At 45.3% G+C, this 15807-nt stretch overlaps 1 protein-coding gene across 1 annotated transcript in view; it reads right to left on the bottom strand.

Moving 5' to 3' along the window:
* The window catches only part of DSCAM (DS cell adhesion molecule), a 695428-nt gene that overhangs the window by 137342 nt on the left and 542279 nt on the right, over window positions 1-15807 (bottom strand). The window contains exon 15 of the mRNA XM_040249128.1: window positions 8979-9146. Within this exon, the coding sequence (XP_040105062.1) occupies window positions 8979-9146 (168 nt within the window). The remainder of the gene's footprint in view (window positions 1-8978; window positions 9147-15807) is intronic.

Raw genomic sequence — 15807 nt, 5'->3', positions numbered from 1 at the left:
TTCTGACAATTTTTCCTTCTCCGTATAATGGGATGATAGAATGTATATCTGGGTTATGATGCTTAGAACATAAGCAGTAATGATGATTATTCTCACTGGGTGTTTTTATGGAGCACATCAAAGGAGAAATTCATATGCAAAAAGAAAAGGTATACTTGAAAGAACAAGGAAAAAAAAAAAAAAAAGAAAGAACAAGGTCCCAGGAGATTAGCAAGAGGACAGAGCAAGAGGGGAGGTGTTGGAGAGAAGGGGGCATAAGGCAAGCACCTCTGGGATGAGAGGAAGAGAACCCAGTGTGCAGGGAAGCAGGGTGAGTGAACACCCAGGTATATTTGCTCCTTAAAGAAAGCAGGTTCAAATCTGATTGTCTCTCTTCTCACCAAAATCATAAGGGATAAAGTCAGGGGAAGAGTGGTGGGTACCAGGAACACAATAGAGGCTTGGACTGTTGCAATAGCCTGTGTACCCAGTGCATGAGAGCACTGACCCACCAGTGGGGGTAGTTTCACTGATGAGGATAATGTGCAATGGAACCGTCACACCCTGTCTCAACTGAGGCTTTATGAGACCACTGATGCATGCAGGAGAAATGCCACTGAGAGAACTGGGGAGAAACAGTGGCAACAGGTGAGAAGAAGCAGGTGCTGGGATTGTTACTAAGTTCCCTGGTGGTTCAGACAGTAAAGAATCTGCCCGCAATGCAGGAGACTCAGGAGTTCAATTCAACTGAATGTAGGTTCAATCAATGGGAGAAGGAAATAGCAACCCAGTCCAGTATTCTTGCTTGAGAAATCCCATGGACAGAGGAGTCTGATGGGCTACAATCCATGGAGTTGCAAAGAATCAGACACGACTGAACGACTAACACTTTCTTTTTCACTTTCATTCCACAGTTGGGGATGGCAGGACTCGGGGAGAATGCTAACCCAAAGGGGCGAAGAAAGGAAGCCAGTTTTCTAGGAAAGATGCTTCATTGCATGTTAGGAATATATATGTGAAGAGAAGAGGGGCTATTGTATGGAGGTGTCTGCTCAGCAGCTGGAAACATTTACAAGAAGCCGGTAGACAGTTGGGCCTGCAGGCTGCTCCCTTCCGCTCGGAAGCTCTCCCAGAAATCTACTCACCAGGTCTCCGTCCTTGCTGGGGACACAGCCTCTGTCCTTGAATCACCCCCTCCAGCCCAGCAATGATGCCTGGCACCAGCTTTCAATTCTGTTCCTAAACATTAGTTCTGGTCTTCACTTTACCTCTTTAAAGGGGACGTGGCACCCTTCAGAGCTTCAGACTTTTCGTCCCTCACAATAACTTTGCACATCCGTGTCCTGCCTCTTCCTCTTCCATGCGCCCCAACCTCCCTGCACCCCACGTCCCAGCCACGTCCTCCTTCTCAGGGAAAACCTAAACAGGATGCCCTAAACCTAAACCTATGCCCTCCCTGGGCAGGCCGGAGCCCACCTTTTCCCTCCATCAGTTTCCTGCCTGGGCCCAGGAGTCTCCGCTTCGGCTTGGGAACCTGTCACAGCAGGCTCGGGCGTACATCTGCATATCAGTCTTTCCCTCTTTTCCTAACAGACTCAATCAAAGCTGTGTGGTCTTAGGAACCAAGTCTAGAGTGAGTCCTTGCTTTGATCGGTGCAGCGCTGTGTGGATGCTGAAACCCAGGGCACTCCTCTCTCTCCCTAATAGGTCACAGGGACAGTGAGTTTTCTCGGGATCCTGCAGCCTCTCGGATTTATTGATTCTTTAGTGCAAAGACAGTGCTAATGCTGAAGTTAATTTCTATACCCGGGGTGAGGGGCTTCCCATGTTGCACTAGTAATAAAGAAAACCAGCCCTTTCTGCAGGAATATTTCCATATCAAATGCAATGAAAGCACGTGAAAGAGATTTCTCTTAAACACAGAGAAGTTCTGTGGTCAGCAAGAAGCACGTGGTACATGCATAAAAATCCTTAAAAAAAATTATTTTGAGGTCTGACGGCTACACTGAGGCTTGATTATTTTAATTTAATTGTGCGAAGTCAGACTGAACAAGGAGACTGCTGGTTAGGAATCAGAGGCAGTGCAGAGTACCTCCCATTCTGGATTCTTTGTGCTTTGTTGTAGCCTTTTCAACAGGTTGGCTGGCAATAGTCAGCTGTCATTTTCTTGTTGAGATATATTCATAATCAACAAAGTCACTATGAAAGTGTTTAAAAATGCCCTTGATTCTATCAGAAAACATTAAGTGTGAACTTGGGGCATTTTGCTTTTTCAGTCTGGTCTTGCATTTTAAGAAGTTCCCTGTGAAGTGGTCTGGGGACATGGGATAATCCCTGTATCCAGGACAGATCCGACATTGTTTTTTAAATTTTGGTTCCATAGCATAGCATGTGGGATCTTACTTCCTCGACCAGGGATGGAACCCACATCCCCTGCTTTGGAGGCATGGAGTCTTAACCACTGTACTACCAGGCAAGTTTCGTGTGTGTGTGTATGTATGCTTGGTCTTTTGCCAGGCTCCTCTGTCCATGGGATTCTCCAGGAAAGAATACTAGAATGGGTGGCCATTTCCTCCTCCATGGGGTCTTCCTGGCCCAGGGATCAAACCTGTATCTCTTTTCTGTCTGCTATTGGCAGGCAGGTTCTTTACCACTTGCATCAGCTGGGAAGCCTGAAGTCCCAGAGACCTGACAGTTTATACAGAAAACAAAGCCTTTTTGGCTTAGTCTATCAAGACTTCTGTGGTTTGTTAGTAATTGATTTATTAGTCTGCTTAGTCTCTGACGTGAAAGGATTCAGATCTCTCCTCTCTTAAAACACAGTCATCCCACTCCAGTACTCTTGCCTGGAAAATCCCATGGATGGAGGAGCCTGGTGGGCTGCAGCCCATGAGGTCTCGAAGAGTTGGACACGACTGAGCGACTTCCCTTTCACTTTTCACTCTCATGTATTGGAGAAGGAAATGGCAACCCACTCCAGTGTTCTTGCCTGGAGAATCCCAGGGACCGGGGAGCCTCGTGGGCTGCCGTCTACGGGGTTGCACAGAGTCGGACACGACTGAAGCGACTTAGCAGGATCTATATTAAAGGCAGAGACCGAAAGAATTTTATGCATATTAGAGCTTTGCCCAATATAATTAGGAAGAGCTTTTGTTTGGGTGCTGAATTTTCTACTTTAACTTTCTAAAACATTCTAAGACAAGCCCTTTAAAAATGATACAAAAAATGATGCTGGAGAAGAAAATGGCAACCCACTCCAGTATTCTTGCCTGGGAAATCCCACAGACAGAGGTGGTGGCCTACAGTCCATGGGGTCACAAAAGAGTCAGACAAGACTGAGTGACTAAACAACAAATAAATCAACTATGCTTCAATAAAATACAATTTTTAAAAATGATATAAAAAATTAGTCTGCTTCCAGAATTTTAGTGCTTTCCTTACAATGCCTAAGCTGTAATTTTTTTTCATGGATCCTCATCTCATTGCAAAAGGACAATTTCATAAAATTAGAATCCAAGGCAGACTGAATTCCCAGTGCTGACATGATTGAAGACTAACCATTAGGTATCCACTGATTTAACTATATTTGAAAATTGTGTTGACATTTAACATTTAAGAATTTATTTAACAGTCTTGAATTGAAATTGAACTAAAACTAGAAAGGATAATTTTTTCTTCTGTTTTTTTAAACCAGAATATTTACCTTATTCCTACAGGAAGAGCAGGCCAGAGGTAAGAATTACTGATGAATGTGACTTTCCAAAATATATAGTTGCTGCATTTTTTAAAATAGAAACTGAAACTATTCAATATGTAAAAGAGTAATGAATGAAGAGTGTATTTACAGTTCCTAATGTTTATTCTAGGCAAGGCTATGTCCTGCCTGCATACTTAGTCCTGTCTGACTTGTGACTCCATGGACTGTAGCCCTCCAGGCTCCTTTGTCCATGGGATTTCTCAGGCAAAAATACTAGAGCGGATTGCCAATCCCTTTTCCAAGTGATCTTCCCAACCCAGGGATTGAACCTGTGTTGCTGGCATCTCCTGCGTTGCAGGAGTATTCTTTACTGCTGGGCCACAGGTAAAGCCCCATGACAAGTGCAAATTTCTGTGAAAAATGATAATTCTTTACCACTAGCGCCACCTAGGAAGCCCACTAATTTTGTTTGGCTAAAAATACAAGGTGGGCAGGCCCTTCCTAACTGTCAAACCCACGGTGGTCCCCGGTCGTCTCCGGTTTGGATGTCTGTTTTTGGTCCTTCCCACAAAGGCAGGACAAGCTGATTTGTTCATTGTTGTGTCTTGGATTCCCAGAACAACACGTGGCACATAATATATGCTGAATGAATAATAATTTAAAGGAATAAGCTATTTATTTGATAAATAGTCACTAAATGAATTCATCCTCTCCCCATTTAGGTATCAACTGTTCTTCAATTTATTTGGTTCTTACTAAATTCTGCCTTGGTCTCCTATGCCCAGCAAAGAATGTTCTGCTCACCCAGGCTACTTCTCTTTTTTGGCCATACCAGGCAGCTTGAGGGATCTTAGTTCCCCTGCCAGGGATTGAACCTGTGCCCCTGGAAATGAGAGTGTCCTTTCCTAACCTCCTGATGCCAGGGAATTCCCCAGGCTGCTTCTGTCAGAGATGAGCATGTTGTTGTAGACTCTGTCGTTGGGCCTCAGTGCTTCTTTGCCCATTTTTACACCCTGGTCTCTGCCCAGTTTTGGACCTGGCACATGGTAGACCCTTAGTAAATTCTCCAATGAGGTACCAGAGATAGAAGTTCAGGAGTACCTCTCATTGGGTGACTCAGCCCACCCTGATAAGCAAATAAGACCCAAGCCTCTGGATGAAGCCAGGAGACTGCTATGTGGAGAAGAAAGTAATTTGACAGCAGAGGGGAGGCACTGTACTAGAGCGTGATGCTTGACCTGCTTTTCAAGGGAGAGGACAGAAGAGGAGGCACGACCTCGGCAGGCTCCAGACGCGGGCAGGAGCAGCTCACATGAGGAGAAGGCGGCAGGAAGGGAGGGTCATCACTGCTCGGGCCACGAGGAGTCTGGTGTAGCTTCAAGGTAGTAATGGGGTAGGGGAGACCTGGGCCTACACCTTACGGGCTCCTTTCCTCAGCAAGTGGGTGGTGAGAGGCATGCTTGGGTGCCCTAGACTTGGGCACTTGCACGCATGCTAAGTTGATTCAGTCGTGTCTGACTCTTTGTGACCCTATGAACTGGAGCCCGCCGAGCTCCTCTGTCCATGGGATTCTGCAGGCAAGGAAACTGGAGTGGGTTGCCATGCCCTCCTCCAAGAGATCTTCCCCATGCAAGGATCGAACCTGCATCTTTCGTGTCTAACCTGTGTCTCTTGGATTGGCAGGCAGATTCTTTACCACTAGCGCCACCTGGGAAGCCCTTGGGCACTGCATCACCATAAAAAATGAGCGGGTCTATGGCTTCTAGAAGCTTCCATCTGGAGATTCTCACTGCTTAAGTGATGACCTTTCTTCAGGGAAAGACGGCCATAGGGCTGGAAAAGATTATCTCGAGATGGCTGCGGCTCCCGAAAGAGGTGCCTTTGGGGATCCTCCCGGAGGTGACAGGGACAAGCTCTGTCACCCCAAGCAGAGCTGGAGAGGGAGGCTTTCGTCAGGAGAGCTGCCCTCCTTTCTATATGAGTCACACGTAAGAAAATGGCTCTCTGATTTCAGTCATGCAGACCTATGCGGCAGGACAAGGCAAGTTCTGGTTTGCAGCTTTTCTTTGCTCATGCCTGACCTTCCCTCGCATTCTCCCTTAGCTAGTTTGAAGAGTGAATAATGAGTTGTGGGGCTGCTTGGTGAAACCCCAACTGTCAGCCCAGGAGCCAGGGGGTGGGGCGCTCTGTGTTCATCTGTCTGCAGAGACGCCTGAGAGTGGGCTGCACAACGGTGACTGGTAACCAGGAGTATCTGTTCATCTGACATCCTGGGCTAGAGAGAGAAGCACTGCCATGGCAACGGCCAGCTACAGGGAGATCACAGAGGAAATGGCAGAAAAAAACCCACAGCACCTGCATCGGTCATGGCAATGGGGAAAATGGTGCAAAATGCACCATTGGAAACCATCCCTGCCTTGAGAAGGCCATGGAGGTGGGCAGAGTCAGAAAAGTGGCTCAGAGGAAGGAGAAGGCTCAGCCCTGACCCAAAGCTTTCATTCTGGGGGTGGCTTATTTTCCCTAAATCCCCAGCATGATGAAATTCCAGGAAGTGAGTGTGTTGTTTACATCAATATTTAAATAAGATTCTATTTTTGTAGGAGCTTATTAACACTCATTTCCTACTTATTTCAGAACCATGCAAAGTACTTTCAGAAATTAGGGTTTTTACCAATTACCCAACATGTTTGTGGTGAGGAGTAGAAAGACATCATTAAGTGAATCTTACAGATGAGAAATCACACAGAGAGAATTTCCAAGCATTAGAAGTGGCTCGCCCTCAGACTGAAGCACAAAGCTATCCTATCTCCCATCCTTAAAAATGATTTTTCAAGAACTAATGTATTCCAGAGTTGAAAAATGAATACATAGGTGCAGTTCAGGAAAAACAATAAATGTTAACCTATTTCCTTGAGGACAATGTTGACTGTGCATAACAAAGGAGTTAGATTTTGGCATTTGCTTTCATCCTTCTTGGAATTTAACATAAAACATATTGCTGGAAATGGCAAAAGATATATCACAGGATATATCAAATGATGCTCATCATAGTAGTGTTTATGATAATGAAAACTTGAAGAGAAATGCAAATCAAAACTACAATGAGATGTCACTTCATACCAGTCAGAATGGCCTCAAGATGTCTACAAATAATAAATGTTGGAGAGGGTGTGGAGTAAAGAGAACCCTCCTACACTGTTGGTGGGAATGTAAGTTGATGCAGACACTGTGGAAAGTGGTAGGGTTGTCTCTTACAAAACTAAAGAATAGAGTTGCTATATGATCCAGAATCCTCACTCCTGGAAATATATCTGGAAAAGATTAAAATTCTAATTTGAAAAGATACACGCACCCTGATGATCATACCAGCACTATTTACAATAGCCAAGACATGGAAGCAACCTAAATGTCCATCACTAGAAGAATGGATATAGAAGAAGTGGTGCATTATGCAAATGGGATATTACTCAGCCATAAAAAGGAACAAAACAATGCCATTTACAGCACCATGGATGGACCTGGAGATTATGATACCAAGAGAAGTAAGTCAGGGATAGATATTGCTTATATGTGGAATCTAAAAATGATACAGACAAACTTATTCACCAAACAGAAACAGGCTCACAGACATAGAAAAATGACTTACAGTTACAAAAAGGAAGAGAGGAGGGGAGGTAAATTATGGGTTTGGGGTTCACAGATACATACTACTATGTGTGAAATAGCCAAACAGTAAAGACCTACTGTATAGCATAGGAAACTGTTCTCAATATCTTGTCATAAGTTATAATGGAAAAGAATATATATGTATATATGCCTATATATAACTGAATCAATCTGCTGTTCACTTGAAATCAGCACAATATTGTAAATCAACTATACTTCAATTAAAGAAAATAACGGACATACCTAACAATATGGAGTTTATGGAAGAAATGGTGGAAGGCAGGATTACAAATTTTAGGAAGTCTTTAAGAGATATAGATGAATGATGTCTATTCAAAGTGCAATTAGAGAGGGTAACAGAGAAGTGAGCCTTCACTGGTGGCTCAGTGGTAAAGAACCCGTTTGCAATGCAGGAGACACTGCTTTGATCCCTGGGTTGGGAAGATCCCCTAGAGAAAGAAATGGGAACCCACTCCAGTATTCTTGCCTGGAAAACCCCATAGACAGAGGAGGCTGGCAGGCTATAGTCCATGGGGTTTCAAAGAGTCACACAGTATCTAGCGACTAAACAACAACGACAAAACAGAGAAGGAACAGAGTCAAGAACAACTGCAGTTGAAAGATGCAGCGACCTCTTGTGGAAGCTCCATCATTTGGCGATGATCCCCTTAATCTTGGAGATGAGAACAAAGGTCTGGGCCCAAGCTTCCACCTTCCCTGCAACAGTTGGGGGTAGCTGATCAGTTTTGAGTGTGGGCAAGAAAAGAAAATCTACGTTTGGGGCTGGATACTCTTTCGCCCCCCAAAGATGAGCCAGGCTGTGGTTCTTTCCCTTTCCTTCTGCAGAGAAGCCCTAGGGCAGCTCGCTTCCTTCTCTTCTGTAGGAGGCAGGCTGGCAGGTGGCATCCACTGCCCAATTGCTTAGTCCTCTGCAGCTAGGTTATTGCCACCCCAGGTGACCACGAGCAAACTTCTGTATCAAAGACTGTGTGTCTGTGTATGACTCTGTCTGTGTGGGTGAATGTGCACGCATGCATGTGTGATGAATAATTTAGTGTGTGATATCCACATATCCATCAATAACTCTAGGTGGTAGGATCCTGTGCGCTGTTTTGTCTTCAAAATGCCTATCTCAATCTTTGACATTTTCAACATAACATGAAATACTTTGTCATAGGAAAAATCAGCAATACCATTGATGATGGAAATATTGTTGTTTCCAGTCAATAAAATTATCTGTACCACCTTCCCCCAGTCCCCAAACAGAATATTCTAGCTATTTTCTAGTTAAGTGATCCTTCTTCCCCTGACTGCACAGGGACTTGGGCAAGACAGGCTCTCAGCTCTCCTGTCAACCTGGATTCCACACATCCAGACAAAAGGGCTGTAAGAACAGCAAGGTTCTTTAAATCTCACCAGATCATTAGCCTCATATGTCTTTCTTTTAAGTCTTGGGTGTGAGAACCTTGACCTGAGTCCTGTTTGAAGAACAGTGCCTTCAAAGTAGGCAGAGAGTGCTGTCTGTGTTTTTGATGGGCGTGGAGCTACAGAGAGCGTTCATCACAGCTGTGACTTTGCATTAACCATCTGAGCCCCGCCAGCCCGCTCCCAGAGGCCTCCTGCCCATCAGACATACCTGCCTCGTCCGCGGTGATGGACAGCTCGTTGCTAGGCTCACTCTTGCCAATCCGGTTCTTGGCGTACATGCGGATGCTGTAGGTGGAGGAAGGGTGGATGTCAATGATGGTGGCCGAGTTCAGCTGAGGGGAAACGTCTTTGGTTCTCTGAGCAGAATCCCAGGAGTCTTTTGGGTTTTGTTTTTCAAAAAAGAAGAGATAGAGACATGAGTTTTTTCCCTCTGCTTTTGAAAGTTCACAAGTAGGAATTTTTTAAAAAAGAAAGAAGGAAAGAAAAAAAGTAACAACTCAAAGTGAATTCTCAGTGCAATGCTGCCAGTATTCTGGTGGGCTAGCCATCAGAGGGGATGCAAAACTAAACATTTAACACCCACATTGTGGGGTACAAGGCTGCAGGCAGCTGGTTTCAGGGAGTTTTGTCCAAGGCACCACAACAGACTCCTTGGCAGAATCACAGAGGAAAATAGAAGCAGGGGAAGCTTATGCCAATAAAGTGAAAAACAGCTACTTCCAAGCACTCATGGTACAAGATGATTAAAAAAAAAAAAAGTATGGTTTGAGCAGCCCTCCACCCAAAAGAAAAAAATCCCTAGTTCTTAAAGGTATTTGAAAACCAGCAAAGCCTTTAGCCGTGTCAGACCCCTTGTTCTCCAAAAGGAGGGTGGTAAAAATGAAATACATAAAAACTAATCTGTCTTCCCCATAAGCACTGGTCATTAAGTGTACTTTTCAGTTCTAAGGTTTGAAATCATTTTTGTCTCCAATCCTTTACTGTAGGAATTATTTTCAACCACAGCTAATTTTAAAGACAGGGCGTGCCTTCTGCGAAGAGTTGTCATTGAATCCACGATGGTGTGCACCTGCTGGCTTTGGGGCTTCAACCAATGATGAACAGATAGATGAACAGTTCTTATTTCAGAAAAAGTTTGAGCAGGTACTGATCGGGATTGGGAGGGGTCAGGAGATGATTGTGGTTGTGGAAGTACCAAGATCCCCCCTGAGATGGTGGCAGAGAGAATGCATGCATACTCTCATGCCCCCCCACCCCGCCCATCCCAGGATCCTCTTGCATTTGCTCTGCTGAGCTCATCAGACTTATACAAATTGCACCTAGAGTCTGAGTTTCCTGCTGAATTCTAAGCCCCGTGAGGGCACGGACCACGCTGGCCGCGTTTCATGCTGTAGGCCCAGTGCTCGCACAGAGCCTGACAACTAATAAATGCATATTTCCTAGATGAATAAACACATGGCAAATAGACCTCTGGGTCCTGGGAATGACCCCATGCCCTTTTCCACATTAACAATGGCCATGGAAGTTCCAAGGGCTGCTCTGACCAAAGATCATTGCAAGTGCAAGAGATTTCCTGGACTTGTAGGGGGAATATGTGGGTTCAAGTCTTCTTCTGAGGGCTTTTACAGGAAATGGAGTGCATAGAGACTAGCTACTGGTATTTCCTGAAAGCAACAGTACCTTTGAGTCCAAATGATTGAAGGGAGAAGGGCAAGACAGAGAAAGAGAAGACACACTATTGACTCCTTGTATAAAATAGATAACTAATGAGAACTTACTGTATAGCAAAGAGAACTCTACTCAATGCTCTCTGGTGACCTATATGGAAAGAAATCCAATGACAAACCTAGACAGTGTGTTAAAAAGCAATCACTTTGCCAACAGAGGTCCACATAGTCAAGGCTCCCAGTAGACATGTATGGGTGTGAGAGCTGGACAGTAAGGAAGGCAGAATGCTGAAGAATTGATGCTTTCAAACTGTGGTGCTGGAGAAGACTCTTGAGAGTCCCTTGGACTGCAAGGAGATCCAACCAGTCAATCTTAAAGGAAATCGACCTCAATACTCTTTGGAAGAACTGATGCTGAAGCTGAAGCTCCAATACTCTGATGAGAAAAGCTGGCTCCCAGACCCCGAAGATGGGAAAGATTGAAGGCAGAAGAAGAGGGTGACTGAGGATATGATGGTTGGATGGCACTACCGAGTCAATGGACATGAATTTGAGTACACTCTGGGAGAATGTGAGGGATAGGGAAGCCTGGTGTGCTGCAGTCCATGAGGTTATGAAGAGTCAGACATGGCTTGGCAACTGAACAACTATATGTACACATATAGCTGATTCACTTTGCTGTATAGCAGAAACTAACACAACATTGTAAAGCAACTATACTCTACTCCAATAAAAATTAATTTAAAAAGAGAAGAGGCTGCAAAATAACAAATTATAGAAGAACAGAAGAATGGGATTCAATATAGGACACGTGATGGGAAGGAAGTTCATGCCAACAAAATGATGTATAAGTAGGAACCTTGTCCAAAAAAGAAAGTCAGGCCTTCTGGAGAAGATAATTAGGATGACAGGGAGGAACTCCAGGCCCCGCATGATGCAGAGGCAGTTGCTAACCAGCCCCAGGAGGAAGCTGACACCTGTAGGGTTTGATGGTTCTTCCCAGGCTATTATGGAGCCTTGTGGAACTGACATAGCCATGGAAACGTGCCATACTCCCTGAAGTGTCTCTAGGAGATGGCTGAGAGCTTGCAGGGATATAGTGACTGCCCGTCTCCTTCTCCTGCCAGGGAAGTCATGTGAATAGCCCCTGGGGAGTCACCAAGGTGAGGGTCTCAGGCAGGAAGTGCATGGTCCTTGGAGAAGGTCCTTGTATTTTTAGCTTCTTTCTTGCAATGATTGGACTTTGAAAGAAAAACGTGATGTCAGTGATCATAACTCTTAGACTATGGTTCAAAACACTACAGCGTGGGCTTTTCAGGTAAAGATCAAGAGGATGAGAAAGAGAAAGACATGTGCTATCCTGAAGGATTTTAAAGTAACTGAATGAAGAAGAGGAAAGTCTAGTGAAATTCCCAAACACACTCTAGCAAGTGATATGACATCAAAAGAAGAACACAACCAGGGTGTGGCTACCCAGGAGAAGAGCTGAGAAAGGGGCCAAAAATGCCACTTCTGATCTCAGATGCCAAAGTGCACATGGTCTGGTCATGGGTTATAAACAAAGTGTGCTTGAGAATATCACACTGAGAATTAAAAATAGATCCCAGGGAAATCCTGACACTTGAGGATGGAACTGCAAATTGAAATACAAATAAAACTAGCAAGAACACGTGATTGACAAAATAAAGATACTTCTTAGGAGGGATATGTCACAAGCGGAAAGACATGCCTAGAGATGGAGCTGGAGGATGCAAGAATGGATGGGAGACTTGGGGTAAGGACATGAGCAGGAAGAGCAGGCTGAAGAATGAAATGCTTGTGAGGACTGATTACAGGTCTTGACCAATGGAGGAAGCAGAGGGTGGTTTCTAGACTCCCAAGTAGCATCGAGGAGATTGTGTAAGTCATACAAAGATGGTTTGTAAGGTGTCTGTTTACTGAGATGTGGGCTTGGCTAAAGGAACCTGTAGGAGATGCTGAGGTTCCCAGCACCTGTAAGAGTGGGGAGTTGCTGCCTCTGGGGTCCAAGGGGGCCAGAGGGGAGGAACTGTATTTCTCGGGTGTAGACAGGACTGAAAACTCAGAATAGGGCCCCTGATGGAAGCTGTACACAGAGAACAGTCTCTGTGGGATCCTTCTGCATTGCTCTCTGGGTCTGCCACTGGCCAGGAGAAGGAGAAGGGGGCAGCAGAGGATGAGATGATTGGATGGCATCATCAACTCAATGGGCCTGAACAACCTGGGAGATGGGGAAGGACAGGGAAGCCTGCCATGCTGCAGTCCTTGGGGTCACAAAGAGTCAGACACAACTTAGCGACTGAACAACAACAACCCAACAACCCTGAACTCAGAGGGAAGGGGAATCTCCATGGTGTGGACCATGGGGCTCAGCTTCAGGGAGAAGAGCAGATGCTGGGTTTGGGCAGAAGTCAAGGTGGTGGGTGAAGAAAAGCCAGAAGCAAGGTGAACTCAGGTTTCAGCATGGCATCTGCTCACTGCGTGCCCTGCTAGGCATTTTACAAGAGTGATTTCTGCAGTCCCCATATTTGTGGGCACATTGGAAACAACTCAAAGCTTTCTGACAACTGCACTTTCACATCCATGCAGTCAGAATCTCTGGGGGTGGTACTTTAAAAAATGCCTCTCTCTCTCTGGGAGGTTGTAGCATGTGAAAGCCACAAGGGCATCTCTGAGATTCACGGTGCTACTCCTACCCGGGAAAAAAACAAGCCTCAGAGAGAGTAAGCAACATGGTCTGGTTAAGAGAGCTAATAAGTGGTGAAACTGGGTAATGAACCATCTGACATTAAAACTGGCATCCTTATAGAACCTCATGTGGTTAGAACCACATGAGGCTACATCCATGACTTAGCATCATGCATTTAATTGTTTAAAGAGTTAGTAATTGCTTCTTGGCATGAAAGCTATAACAAACCTAGACAGTGTGTTGAAAAGCAAAGATATCACCTTGCCAACAAAGGTAGTCAAGGCTATGGTCTTTCCAGTGGTCATGTACAGTTGTGAGAACTGGATGGTAAAGAAGGCAGAGGGCCATGGAATTGATGCCTTCAAACTGTGGTGCTGGAGAAGACTTTGAGAGTCTCTTGAACTGCAAGGAGATACAACCAATCTTAAAGGAAATCAACCCTGGATACTCATTAGAAGGACTGACGCTGAAGCTGAAGCTCCAATAGTTTGGTTACATGATGTGAACAGCCAACTGATTGGAAAAGACCCTGATGCTGGAAAAAATTGAGGGGAGAAGTAGAAGAGGGCATCAGAATATGAAATGGCTGGATGGCATTACTGATGCAATAAACATGAACTTGGGCAAACTCCAGGAGATGGTGAGGGGAGGGCTGGTGTGCTGCAGCCCATGGGATCAGGAAGAGTTGGACACCACTGAGCGTCTGAACAATAACTCTCTGGGTCATTGTGCTGCACAGCTAGAATCTGGACAGAAGGCATTTTCGATTGGATTCTGACAACATCCTCATGAAGCAGGGATTTTTATTTTCATTGTGAAGGTCAAGAACCTTAGACCCTCCCTGTTGTTGAGGTGCTGAGAAGTGAGGCTGGGATTTGACCCCTCTTGTGTTATCCCCAAGTTCTAGGTCAGCTTCCTGCAGCATGGGACCTTCACAAGGTCTTTGCTGGATATCCAATGAGACTCAATTTCAATTTTCTAGGAATCTGATGGAAGTCTCACATGCTTAGAGGAAGACTTCTGACGAGCTTCTGACTTGGCTTCCTGATGAGGAGGAGCAGTGCAGAGAGCTTGGCTAAGTGCAGGGGGGCAGGGGGGTGGAACTTGGCTAAGAGTTGTTGTAAGTCCTCTGGTTTGTAGGAGCAAAAGGTGAGAGAGCTGTGCAGGGTCAGATTTGTCCCTTGGTTTAGAAAAAATAAGTGATAAGCATCTGTTGAGAAAGGAGGTAGGATTCTATGACATGATCCAGAGAGATCAGGGGTGAAGAGGATGCAGAGGCTGAGAGTCAAGTCTCTGCCCCTAAAAGTCCAATTATCACCCGAGTGAAGACTGGGGAGAGCCCCCAGGAGCAGTGTGGTTGAACTGGATGCTTGTTGATGAGCCCAGCTTGAAGGGGATATGGCCTGAGTCAGGAGAACAGCAGATCATCAAGGACAAATGTAAGGCAGCGAACTTCATTTGGAGAAGAGTTGTTAGAGGCTTGAATAAGTGAGGGTGACCCAAAGTCTGAGAGGCAAAATTATGATGCAAAAGGTAGAAAATGAAGAAGTGGCTCGGAGAAGGATGAGATCTATGATGTTGGGTGAGAGACGGGAGGATCAGCGCCTGGGGAAGCCACTTCTGCTCTGTCTTAGCCTTGCAGGAGAGCCCTTATGTGAAAGGCGGCAGGGGTTGGGGGAACTAAGGCACCAAGCCCAGGCAATGATTTGTGAGGCCTCGGGGAGAAGGCATCCAAGAAGGGGTGTGGAGAACATGGCAAGCTGGAGTAGATGCAGTAGGCTGCAGGCTGATGGGCTGGCCTTGCACACGGGGCAAGATGCTGGAAGGGGATGGAAGGCGGATCTTGGTGTCCACCTGGAGGAGAACAGTGGCCGCTAGGAACCCAGTATGTGGCAGCCATAGAAACCAGTAGGACGCAGGCCACATGAAGAAAGTCAAAGGTTCCAAAGGAGGGAGGTGATGGCTCCTTTGTGCCTGTGCCCAGTCAGATGACCCCAGGGGTGCTGCCACGGGGCAAGTGGAGCTGAAGGGCCAGGTGATGGTCCAAGGAGGAACACGCAAAGGAACTTGGGATATTTTATTTTTCTTGGCAATGGAAAACTAAGGAGTGTCATCTGTTTTCAAACCATGCAAGGGAGGTCATTTGATCAGAGTTAAGGGGTGGGAATTCAATCCATAGCAACATCATAAAAATGTCATAAGCTCTAATTAATAAAGTTAATGGGATACATTAACAATAACAAAAACATGTGTTTATGGAGCTAAATGAGCTGATCCTGAAATTATATATGGAAAGCTAAGCAAACAATGGGAGGGAAAAGTTGCAAGGGTAGACTAGCCTTACCAAATATTAAGACATAAAGCCTCTATGATTAAAACAGTCTGGTACTGTTGCATTAGAATATAGGTAAACCAATGGAATAGGAAAGTCCAGAAATAGACTCAATTATATATGGAAGGGGGGCAGCAGAGGATGAGACAGTTGGATGGCATCACCGACTCAATGGACTTGAGTTTGAACAAACTCTGAGAAGATGGTGAAAGACAGGGTAGACTGGCATGCTGCAGGCCATGGGTCACAAAGAGGTGGACACGACTGTGACTGAACAACATATGAAAACTTAGTATGTGATAAAGGCGGCATCTGAAATCACTGGACGAAG

The sequence above is a fragment of the Oryx dammah genome, unplaced genomic scaffold (genome assembly GCF_014754425.2).
Source record: "Oryx dammah isolate SB20612 unplaced genomic scaffold, SCBI_Odam_1.1 HiC_scaffold_2, whole genome shotgun sequence".
In the NCBI taxonomy this organism is placed as follows: domain Eukaryota; kingdom Metazoa; phylum Chordata; class Mammalia; order Artiodactyla; family Bovidae; genus Oryx; species Oryx dammah.
Note: the sequence above shows the minus strand (reverse complement) of the source record. Positions and strands in the feature narration are given on the sequence as shown.